This window comes from Pecten maximus, chromosome 18 (genome assembly GCF_902652985.1).
Source record: "Pecten maximus chromosome 18, xPecMax1.1, whole genome shotgun sequence".
Lineage (NCBI taxonomy): Eukaryota > Metazoa > Mollusca > Bivalvia > Pectinida > Pectinidae > Pecten > Pecten maximus.
In genome coordinates this window covers 23262572-23275569 of record NC_047032.1, presented here as the reverse complement: position 1 = coordinate 23275569, position 12998 = coordinate 23262572, and the positions used below count along the sequence as shown (strand labels likewise).

At 34.5% G+C, this 12998-nt stretch overlaps 1 protein-coding gene across 5 annotated transcripts in view; it reads right to left on the bottom strand.

Annotated features, from left to right (window-relative positions):
* LOC117316530 (potassium channel subfamily T member 2-like) overlaps positions 1 to 12998 on the bottom strand; it is a 70779-nt gene that overhangs the window by 18183 nt on the left and 39598 nt on the right. For all 5 annotated transcript variants that reach the window (XR_004529871.1, XM_033871161.1, XM_033871163.1 and 2 more), the window contains exons 5-15: positions 12884 to 12980; positions 12379 to 12462; positions 11737 to 11845; positions 10857 to 10931; positions 10419 to 10505; positions 9612 to 9715; positions 7938 to 8124; positions 6138 to 6302; positions 2370 to 2506; positions 1763 to 1826; positions 1089 to 1197 (exon numbers count right to left, since the gene is read on the bottom strand). Coding sequence is in view for 4 of the 5 variants with exons in the window: in XM_033871161.1 (XP_033727052.1) it covers positions 1089 to 1197; positions 1763 to 1826; positions 2370 to 2506; positions 6138 to 6302; positions 7938 to 8124; positions 9612 to 9715; positions 10419 to 10505; positions 10857 to 10931; positions 11737 to 11845; positions 12379 to 12462; positions 12884 to 12980 (1218 nt within the window). In the remaining variant the exon portion in view is untranslated. The remainder of the gene's footprint in view (positions 1 to 1088; positions 1198 to 1762; positions 1827 to 2369; positions 2507 to 6137; positions 6303 to 7937; positions 8125 to 9611; positions 9716 to 10418; positions 10506 to 10856; positions 10932 to 11736; positions 11846 to 12378; positions 12463 to 12883; positions 12981 to 12998) is intronic.

Sequence of the window (12998 nt, the reverse complement as noted above, 5' to 3'; positions counted from 1 at the left end):
AATATGTAATTCACCAAATAAGTAACAATACTCATATTGAATATGAATATAAGTCCATATTGCTATTTTATATTGCAATGTTTCAAAGTGTATTTAAATTTTTTTTTTTTTTTTATTCATACACAAAATTCGATTCACTGCCCTTTTATTCATACACAACATTCACTGCCCTTTTATTCATACCCAACATTCACTTCCCTTTTATTCATACCCAACATTCACGGCCCCTTTATTTATATCCAACATTCACTGCCCTTTTATTCATACCCAACATTCACTGCCCTTTTATTCATACACAACATTCACTGCCCCTTTATTCATACCTAACATTCACTGCCCTTTTATTCATACACAGCATTCACTGCCCTTTTATTTATATCCAACATTCACTGCCCCTTTATTTATATCCAACATTCACTGCCTTTTATTCATACACAACATTCACTGCCCTTTTATTCATATCCAACATTCACTGCCCTTTTATTCATACCCAACATTCACTGCCCTTTTATTCATACCCAACATTCACTGCCTTTTTATTCATACACAACATTCACTGTTCTTTTATTCATACACCGCATCCACTACGTCAATAATAATTTCAGGAACATTTAATTATGAAGTTATTTCTTAATCTGAATCCTCTTCTTGTCATGACGAATACAATTTCAGATAAAGTCTAAGCGTGTCGACCTCTTGGCGCTAAATAGTCAATGCTGCTGTCCTATATTAGCAGTGAGGAGTTATTAAATAATGATGTATGATTTAAGAAACCAAACACTCCTGATCTAGAATAATTCAGCTTATCTATTCGGTCCATGATGTAGGATGCTTCAATGCCACCATCACCCACTTCTAACAAACCTGTACGCACTTTACAATAAGGCTGTTGTACAGAAAGACTCAATCGTGCATTTAGATATTTCTGCACTTAAAACCGAATATCAGTATTATTATCCAGAGCGTTGCCTTCTGCTTTTATCATCTTATATCATCTTACAAATTTCGTCTTCTTTGAGTTTATGTTTCTTGCTGAAAACAAATGACGTTATGAAATAGATATCACTAAAGTATTAATGTATACACACCAGCAAATTTGACATGGATCTTATTCTCCGTTTTGAATAGTTGAATGTATTGTCTACATTTTGGTGCAAAATCTTTAACAGCCCACGATCGCAAAATGGTGTGTTGATCCTAAAATGAAACAAAACCGATATCCAAACAATGAAGTTATTCGCTGTCACCCGACAATTATCCGGAATCTACTACATAAATAATAATATATCATTGTTTTATTGAAATATTGGGAGATACAGTTCTTTCTTTTATGTATCTTGATTAAACCAATATCCCAATGGAACGTGTTTCAGGACGTATGATGCTAAAAGCTGGAACTGTGCAAAGCGAAGACTTTGTTGAAAGGATTAAGGTGTTTTCGATAATTCGTTCCTATCAAATAGTATAACACTTATGTTTTGATAATCACTTTTAAGCCCTGCTACCGATAAGACTACTTCAAGATCTTTCATCTTAACACATCCAATAGTCTCTTTTTTGAACAATGGCTTTTGAGTAAATGTTGACACTATCTTATATAACCCAAATGACCCCTGTTACATTGAAAGAAGGTCACGATAATTTGTAACCGATGTTGAATGAGAAATGTACCAAACCACAATCGGCAAGGTAGTAGGATTGGGTATAATTTGTCTTGCTGCTGGTTGATTATGTAACGACTAGTATGTCTGCAATAACTCACCGCTTCATCCCTGTCGTTACAAGCCGTCGGTGTAAGGATAAAACAACCATCAGCCTCGTGTATCCTAAAATCACAAATCAGAAATATGTCTCGCCTTAATCTGTATATATAGCATTGAACTAGACATCTGAAACATTGTCTCTATGTTAAAAATCACAAATCAGAAATATGTCTCGCCTTAAGTTGTATATATAGCATTGAACTAGACAAATAAAACATTGTCTCTATGTTAAAAATCATAATTATGCATTGTTACTAGAAAATAGGAAACGCAGTATACAATCTATATACGAAGAAAACGTGCTAGCATATATGTTGGGTGGAAAAGTCACAGAGAAATAATGTAAAATACACCAGTATGAATACAAAAACAACAGACAATACCGACATACAAACGAAATCATATTACAAACTCCAAATCGGTAAAACGAGAGCATAATACAAAGTCTAGATTGGTATGGAGACCACTGAAAGGGACAGTCAGATCAGATGTAAAGGGTAAACGGAATTGGCTTCATCGACGACACCCACCATGGTATCAAGATATCTACCATATCAAGATCAAAACAATATATATATATATGTATCTACATTAGATACAACTTACCTGCATCGCTTCAGGTCAATGTCCTTTAAAGCCGAACCCCTCATGTATATAACACGATGGGCCCATTTCGGATCCTTTAATATCATCTGGAGACTGGTATCTCTTTCCTCGGAGCTCAGTAACACCACGATGTGATCCTGAAATATACATACATACTTGTACCGCATAATATTTTTTTTTCCATAAAAGCATTCTCTAAATACATATTCTTAGCAACACAATTTTGGAACGGGGATATTTGAGACATGAAGGCCTGTTGGGACTCGCTCACATTTTCAGTACCCATCGTTTTTCTTACTATTGAGACTCACGATAATTTAGTTGATGTTCTGGATTCGTCTTGAAAAAACCCTACCTACAGGTGTATGTCAAAGCATGATCGCACCGAATATTGTTTTCTAACTGTATCATTATAGTACATGTATTATATATATCATTTTCAAATACATAACAATACTACATGATCATCATTTCGGACTACATGTATAATCTTGATGGTGTGAAATCAATGAAGTTGTCAGTGTCACTTCAATAGATTTAACTGACAACGATGATTAAAGTCAATAGGATTGAATAACAGGCAAAGTCTATATAAACATTATATTTTGAAATGAAAGTTATGAAATACAACAGTCAAAGCGAGATAACTCTTCCGTAAATCGTAATTACAATTAGATTCAAACGTCGCACACACATATTCCTACACACATCAAACAATAACAGCAGTTATTTGATTATTATGAACATATATAAAGTACTTGCCACTCAGATATTGAAAGACATTAACAATAAATTGTCAGTGATCAGAGACAGCAAATGCTTTCAAAATAACTTCAAGGAAAAGTGCAAGGTGGGTACCTATTTTCATCAATATTCAATAAACAATACATCTTCATTTAACTTAATTATAATGATTCCTTTGTTTAAACTTCTGTCCTGCAGGTGGGGCGTAAGAATTAGACCTGCTTTGCCCTCATGATCAAAAGAGGCGACTAAATTTGGGATATTATCTTTACTCTTCTCTCTAGCATTTGTTCTTTCAAGTGTCTCCTTTGACAATGCCTCACTTTTGGCCTTTAGTTAAGCGTTCACCCCTTCGAGGAAGGCTTTGCGTTCTGTTCCCTGAACGAAAAATACCAGAGTCTATAAAAACGGTATTTGCCCCTCCTGCTTAGGGTTCAACATTTTTATGAGTGGGACGACTGGTTCGCATAATAATAAGATAATGTGACAGGTTTAGGCGTACTTCTGGGGGTGTTCGGCAGTATGTATTGGAGTGGAAGCACTATGAAGTTGGCAGAGTTGGGCACTATCACAAGGGGACACAAACAAAACACTACATGGACGCCTTGCGCACAAAGGGGAAGGCCGTCCCTAAATGACTTTAGCTGTTGATAGAACGTTAAACAATACTAAACCAAACCATCTTTAAAAATTAAAGTCGTAATTCGTTAAGATACTTCCTTTACAAAAAAGGCATCTTATTTCAAATGTTCAATGACATATTAACACTAATGACTGACGATATCATTTTTTTTATAGGTTTTCCTTATTATTTAATATTTCATTTGAAATGTTGGGATGGGTCTATGGATAGTTTTCATTTAAGGACTGAATGTTGATTTGGACAGTTTTATGGGGTGATGAATTGAGTTGTTTTTGATACAAATTTAATGAACTGCAAAGCATTCGGACCATTACCAGGGTCGGGATAAAATCCGACTGTTAAAGTGAAGATAATGGGCATATTTAAAGAATTATGAGCTAATTTTTAATATATACAAAATCAGGTATCACTCTTGGGCACACACATATAAGGCCTAGGCCTAATGTACGTAATAGTTAGGCCTACAAGGTCTGGCAGAAGTTGCCGTCTTGTGCACAATAATGTTGTTCATACTCGTCCATTGATGTTAATCTGGTCAAATTCATAGACAGTTTCATTGAGTGCACTGAGAAATTGAAATATTAGTAAATGATATCAATGTTAACATTTTAATTCATCACATTGTTAGACAACAATTGTTGATATCATAGCTGTCGACAATATTCTTTGTAAGTGACGCTTCTTATGACTCACACACCACAATTATGCTATTTCGAAACTATTAAAATGATCAAGCAATATAAGAAATGCACCGTCTTCCGTTACATAACTTCTTTAACGAACCTACGACCATTAATCAACAAGAGTGAATGTATCAGCGACTTCACCTTTGACGTCGACAGGCGGACCTTGATGAAGTGTAAATGTATTTTGAAGTGCTGTATTACTGTCATATGCAGTAGTTCAACACGTAAAAATTAAACATATTAATCAAAAGGCCAAAGGCCCTGAGAAACGTCAGGGTCTGAGGTCATATAATAGGTTTAAAATTGGATTTTATAGTCAGACAGTTACATTTGTATCAGATGAAATGTCTTAACCTGGTTATTCCTATTCTATATATATTCAGGAAAACATGTATAACATATTTATCTGCTGACAACTTTCCAATAGCTGGGTATAGTTCTTTCCCTATTTCTTTAATGCTTGTGGAAGATTATTGATATACTCCTGAATCAGTAAAGCTGCTTGTAAACTTTGAAAAAAGCAACTGAATGACAAATCGGTCTATTAACAGAACATTTTGTAGAACCAAAGATAAAATCCAAGATGTACAAAGCCAAAGTTTTTTTTTGAATTTTATTTATACTATAAGATGTTAATTAGGCCAAGCAAATATCTATTTTATGACTCCTAGTAACATATTTAACTCCGATAGAAAATTGCGGTCGCGTTGTCCGACGAGACATATCTAGTTTGGACATCGACGCCAGTACATCAGTCACGGATCATAATAATTAGATTCTTTTCAAATAAACAAATAATAACCTTATTTAAAAATATCCTCACAAAAAACGGCAATGTAGTTTGTTACAACTTGCCTTCAATTTCTGGTGATATTTCCTGCGTATTCTAGCGACATACAAATAAATATGAAACTGCGAACGGTCGGTTTAGTTACATTAGACATAACCGCCATTTTGGCCGATTAGTGATGAGTCACGTGAAAGCTGAAGTTATCTTGTGGAATGCTCGGGTGCATTTGACTAGTAAATAGGGTTGGTTTAAGGCTTGTATGAAATGTCCCTGCATATGAACTCAGGATGAACATATGAGTCTAAGACATGTGAATAGTTTCTCTGTGAATGCATGTAAATTTCCACGACGATCAAACTGATTTTTTTACTTTCGTTTTCAAGGCAGGATCGAGACAGAAAATTGCATATACTGACGAGGAAAATGTTTATATTTATACTCTAAAATAGTCTAGAACACCAAACATTCATATTTCATTTTTAATAATTGCAGTAAACACGGTTTACATCAGTTAAATCGTGTCAATAATTGCTATCAAAATAGGAACTATATTAGGCTGCGGATGTATATAATTTGTATGACAGAAAAGAGGAATTGTTAGCCGGAAACAAAAGTGTCACTAACAACATTTTCCCACCACGACTATAACGGCAGGTGCCAAAGGCATCCTGACGTTAAAAATACATGTTTTGAAATCGCAACTTGAAAAATAATGTGACGACAGATAATCATAAGCTCCCTTACTGCACAGTCCTGTACATATTTGATTTGATAGGTTGAAATTTCTTTTCCTAGCTTCACTATCGTGACCGCCACGGACGAGCCAGTCGTATTATTCATACATATAAATGTGTTATTAAAATGTGTTTTTTATTCATTTTAAGAGTGCATCACACAAATATTACCTCAAGTTTTGGGTGGGCATAAAATTCGATAAGAAAATCCATAATGCTTTCAGCTGTAAGATTGGTTGCGCAGACAACCACATGTCTGTGTCCTGCTGAGTGTCGCTGACTGTATTCTCCACCAATTTTCTTCCTTTCTTTTAACGTAGACGTTATGCCTTCAACCTAACGATAACAAAGGTACACATATTCATATGTATCGATGATGTATAACAATTCAACTGTATCTGTTTACTTATGTAAACGTCAGTCTTCAAGGCAAGTCTGTTAAAAAAATAAGGAATAAACTCTTTCAGGAAAAACGTATCTTGGAATAAACCATTTGAATTACAAAGTATAATGCTGTGGTCAGTTGCGTTGCATGTGTATTACAATATCTGAATTTATATTTCAAATGTTGTATAATAGAATCTTATTGTATTTTTAATTTTCTCCAATCAATGCATATTTATACAGGGACAACATAAATTTGCATACAATTCGCAGACAAAATAATCCAACAAACCGGTCGCGGACAAAAACAAGAGGCCCAAGGGAGTTACTCTCATCTGACTTGCATTACTGTTTGTAATTTCACTACATAATATTGTAGGCACCAAATTTGAACAAGATTCAAATTTCAGAGACCAGAAAATGTTATCCATTATGCTAAAATATTACATCCAAATTACGGAAGTGATTGTAGACCACGATACACCTAGATAACAAATATGATAAGAAATGGACAATATTTCAATGTTGACCAATCAATTTTTCACCTCTATACCATTTCATCCCAATCCAATGACATTTATATTTCAACTAATCAGATGACAGGAAATGTTGGTCAATTTGTTTGATTATGAAACCTACGACACAGAAGGGATCTTTGACATTTGATACACCTAAGTACCAAATTTTACAGAAATCGGACAATATTTAAATTCCAACCAATTAGAAGCTAGGGAATGCCAGCCATTCTCTAAAATTATACTAAATTTAATCTCCTCCCAACTAATCAAAGCACGGGAAATTACGGTCATTTTGTTGAAATATAAAAAAGTAATATCTTGGTCTCCATGATACACCTACATACCAATCTTTATCAAAATCAAATAATGATTTTGACCAATCAGATGACATTCACAAGTCCCTTCACTCTATGAAGAGTATTTAACACTACTATAATTCGGTCTTGAGAAGATTTTTTAAAAACTTTAATCAATTTGACCTTATTAGTCCCCAAAAACCCCTGGTGTCAGTCAGGGGTAATACGTTCAAACAATCAAACTGCAGTCCGACATTGATTAATCTAACAAAGATTAAATTGTGGCAATGGACATTAGACTGATAATGCTTAAAAATGTGATTTCCGTACATAAACTATACTAGAGTTTACCTTGGAAACTTGAGACATCAGGGTCATGAGTCTACCATTCTACCATAAATGGGGCTTAAAATTTGTGGGTTGGAACCATATCATTCACACATTTGCCTGTCCTTTGGGAACTAAAATTTTCTGGAAAGTTTAATTAAAACTGGTTCAGTGGTTTATGAGAAGAAGTTAATAATGTGAAAATGTTTACGAACGGCTCTTCGGGTAAGATGACCGAATAATGTTTCTCACCAGTCAGAGACAACATCATGTTTCCTACATATCAGGGACAACATTATGTTGCTCACATGCCAGGGACAACACAACGCTACTTACATGTCACGGACAACAATGTTACACACTTATCACGGACAACATCATGACTCTCACCTGTCACAGACAACCTCATGTCTGTCACGTGTCGGGGTTAACAAAATGTTACTTACCTGTCTGGGTATGAAGGCGAAGGCCAAACATATCATGAAGGTCATGAACAGCTGACCGAGCCAGGTATCTGGGGAAATATCACCATACCCAACTGTGCTGAATGTCACGATTACAAAGTACATGGCCTCGAACATGGACAACTGGTGGCCATTGCTTCCTCTCTGTATATGTTGTATCCCACATATCCTTTTAGCAACGAAAACAAAGAATGTTGTAAATCACTTCATGGTTGTGTATACAGAGACCTAAATCTACAGTTGAATAATGAAAATCAGCTGTTTCCGAAAATATTACCCATTATTACATTAATATATATGTAATGAAAATAATTCAGAGTACATTATTGAAGCTAGAAATCTAATAAATTAAAAATGCTTTTAATATCTTTTCCTTTTGTTTTTGTTTTGTAATACAATATGTTGAAATCGAAATTATAGGATGGTTTTAGAAATAGAACAAACCAGCCTTTAATTTTATATTACTTTATTGTCAAAGACATATTCTATAAAACTTTTATTTAGAGTTGCACCCCTTCCTATTCCATAATATCTTAAAACCATTATAAATGATGTACAACAGGGAGTGTTGTTGCGGTGATATCGATAATACGTGTTTAATGGTATGCATTTTTAATCGACAAGTATCTATTTTTGTATTGTATTTTTGTTCATACTACCTGTTATTTATCAAAAAGAAAAGTGCATCTGCCCTAATTAAGAAACAAACCTTTGAATTTCCAAAGCTTAAGATATGTTTGAATAGTCAAATTATCACCATTGTATCTACTCACGTGGTGAATATGAGGATGTCTGAATAGTCAAGTAATAATCAACAATGTATCTACTTATGTGTAAAATATGAGGATGTCTTTTTAGTCAATTAATTACCAATATATCTACGTACATGGTGAATGTGAGGATGTCTAAACAGTAAATAAATCACCAATGTATCTACGTACGTGGTGAATATGAGGATGTCTGAATAGTCAAGTAATAATCAACAATGTATCTACGTACATGGTGAATATGAGGATGTCTAAACTGTCAATTAATCACCAATGTATCTACGTACATGGTGAAAGTGAGGATGTCTAAAAAGTCAATTAATCACCAATATATCTACGTACATGGTGAAAGTGAGGATGTCTAAACAGTCAATTACCTACCAATATATCTACGTACGTGGTGAATATGAGGATGTCTAAAAAGTCAATTAATCACCAATGTATCTACGTACGTGGTGAATATGAGGATGTCTAAACAGTCAATTACCTACCAATATATCTACGTATGTGGTGAATATGAGGATGTCTAAAAAGTCAATTACCTACCAATGTATCTACGTACGTGGTGAATGTGAGGATGTCTAAACTGTCAATTAATCACCAATGTATCTACGTACATGGTGAACATGAGGATGTCTAAACAGTAAATTACCTACCAATGGCTTTACTTACGTGGTGAATATGAGGATGTCTAAAGAGTCAATTACCTACCAATATATGTACTTACGTGGTGAATGTGAGGATGTCTAAAGAGTCAATTACCTACCAATGTATGTACTTACGTGGTGAACATGAGGATGTCTAAACTGTAATATACCTACCAATGTATGTACTTACGTGGTGAATATGAGGATGTCTTAGTCAATTACCTACCAATGTATGTACTTACGTGGTGAATATGAGGCACCAAAGCGTGACAAGAAGTACCAAGAGTTGTTGTGACAGAGTTACTGATATTGTCTGGAATCTTTGTCTCGTTAAGTGGAGGTCATTCTGAAATGATTTCATTAACATTTACCTTGAAATGAAAGGATGTTCTGAAATGATTCCAGCGACATTTACCTAGACATAACTTTCATTCTGCAAATATTCACAAATCATTCTGGTTTCTAGACATATTAAAGATTCAGGATAGGTGAAGGTAATTTCGACAGGTTAAGTCGACAAGCTAACTTTCGGTGTGGTACAGAAAATTCCTGCACTTGTGTTAAGACAACATTTGATATTCAGTAAAGTACTAAGTGAATCATTATGGTGTTAAATATTAACTTGATGTATACAAACCGACAGCGACAGTTAAACTGATTGCTGAAGAGTTCAATTGTATTGACATGTATAGCCTTCTGCTTTCTTGTGATTATAAACATATTAACCTATATATCTTAGACTTTCATTAATATACGCTAAAGATGCCCATGTTCATTATTGACAGCATTAACTGGTGACCATATTGAGAGATAAAAGCATGCTTATTAAGATCATATTCCCTATCATTTGTAAAGAGATACCTAGCGAGTTGAGATAAAAATTATCATGCGAATTATCGCGTGTCATGCCAGAATGGAATGCTAAAATATGTACTCTGTACAGTAATTGGTGGGTTATAAAAATGTTTCAGTTTTGTTAAGCCTTTATCAAATTGGCGAACAATAAAATTAGCTCATTGGTCGGCTATGTAATACAATTAGGTACATACCAGGAGTTTCTGAAGGGATCTCCGGACAAGCCAACAGTTGAGAAAACAAGGAATAAAGATGTTGCTAAGCAGTGGTGGGTACGCAACCTATCGGCAAAAGGTAGAATACCAATTCATTGATCACATATCACAAGACATATTTCAAATTTCCCATAAAACTCATTACCATGTATACAATGTATTTAACAGCTTTGTATTCGATTGTATCTAGAGCTGTTCCAGAAAGTTAGAAATATCACTTTGGTTTTAACCAAATGCTGACGTATACAAGACGAGCTGAACGACCTAAAACTTATTATATGCATTAAGGACGCGTTCTGGTTCAGTTACTAAACCATCGTACCAACTTATAAAACACGATACATTTTTTTATTTAAAACACTGCAGAGCTAAAGCAATTGATATGAACAGCATAATTCTTCCTAACGATGGACTTACTGTAACAAGGAAAGGTACTGCACATATGAGATCCAGTATAAACCCATCATGAGTTAGTTTCTGCAAACAGGTGCCCTGAAAATAATAAAATGAAACGAAAACGTATTTTTGTCTGCTTAGTGAAACAATAATGTTTTAATTAAGAACATCTGTCTTTAAAATACAACATAATATTGAAATACAGACACACATATCAAAACATATGCCCACTTTACCTGTGGAGCTGTCTAAAATTTAAGGCTCTAGCACATATCATAGCATGTAATTATGACAATATGCTGTCTTCTTGCATTCCATTAGAAACATCTGCTCCATAATAAACCGTCTGCTCTTGTGTAGTATAAGCATAAGTTCGTGACGCATAAGTTCCTGACGGCAGGAACCATGTTATTACACTAAGATTTTATCATGAGTATAAACAATGTCATTGTATGCTTATCAGGGTAAGAAAAATTAAAGACATTATTCTTCTGAACTATTGATTATTTGCACAAGTGAAATCCTTCAAACAAGAAAAAATGACAATAAATTAATATAATTGAGTGAATCATATTCCATGCTAAAATAAGGTAGCCACTTTATTGTCAATTACTTATATTTCGCATGGGATTTATTCTCGAGTTAATACGCCAGGAGAGGAATCATGAATTCAAATCCTTCCCAATCATTTGTACGAAAACTACACCTTACTGATAGCGACAAAGCTATCGGTTATAGATATAGGAATCTTGGGTCCATGGCTGGAATAGCTCATCATTCGCGAATCAAAAGTCATTTCTAGATCAGCGTTCAGAAATCATTAATTCGCGTACATATCTGAAGAGGTTAATTTGCGAAACAAATTATTCGCGAAATTTAAATATAGAATGTCTGTCCTTACCTTTGATCCAATGTATATATCCAATAATCCCTTCAAAAATGTCATGAAGGAGAGAAGAACTTGGATTATCCATAAGACTAGTGAACGTCGAACCCAGATCAACACATACCTGTCCATATAAAAACAAGGTACTGTATAGGGGACAAATATAGGATGATAGGCGCTCCCTCTCAAGCAAGTGTAAATCCCTCCTACATATATCATGGATGCATTGTGCATGCGTCATAATTGTTTGCTGTCATTATCAATTCGTTCTTATTAACCAGGAGATATCGTCAAAATATAATTGACGATGAAAAAGTCTAGATATGCAGTAACTATCTATGTAGGGTAAAATGTTGATCAACCGAGAACATATCAAAATTCTAATGCATACAATTGTTTAAAATATAATGATATTGCTCATGTTTAATTCTTTGCTAAGTTTATACTGCACAGCCTACACGACACCAATGACTTGGCCGATGACACAATCTCAATATGCGAATTCAGCTTCCTGAGAAACGCTGGAAGGGATCGGACCACACACCTCGGGTTTTCAATAAGCCTTCATTAGACCAATTTCCTAACCCACTTATTTCCTTTTGTTCACGATTCTACTGTAGATTTGTTTAATACACAAAATCTGTCTAAAAGACTTACCAGTTGATCGCGTTCGATGAATACACCATCTTGTCATTGTCGACAGGAAGTGTGAGATTTCTTTCTGAGCAGCTGTATCCATAGCTAAAAAACATTAAGTGTTTATTGATCAAACTACTAATAAATCTTGGTAAAAAATATGAAGAAATATATTTTTTTTTCAGATTTCCATAATCACGGCAAATTAATTTGGCTGTATCACGAAACTTTATGAGGTTTTTCGCACATGTCAAGCAAGAATACCGTACACTACCTTCCATAAAGGAGAAATGAGCATCTGCTTCTTATTGGCAATAGCCCTCATATGAATCTAAATTAAATGTCGTGTTCTCAAACAAACTGAGAGCCAAAGTACTGACAACAGAACCTTACGACATACGAAGGATTAATACATATATCCTGTGTTGACATGTGTCCCAAAAACTATGAACGAGAAGAGTAAAAGACTTGTTCATTATGATAAGAACGTTTTGTATTGAATATACTTAGACAATTACGGACATACCACTGATACTCCAGATGGTCATCTAACTCAACTCTAACGACATAAAGTAGGCACAAGATGACTTTCAGAACAAGGTCAACTATTCGGCTTCCAAGACCTGAAAAATGGAAGGATA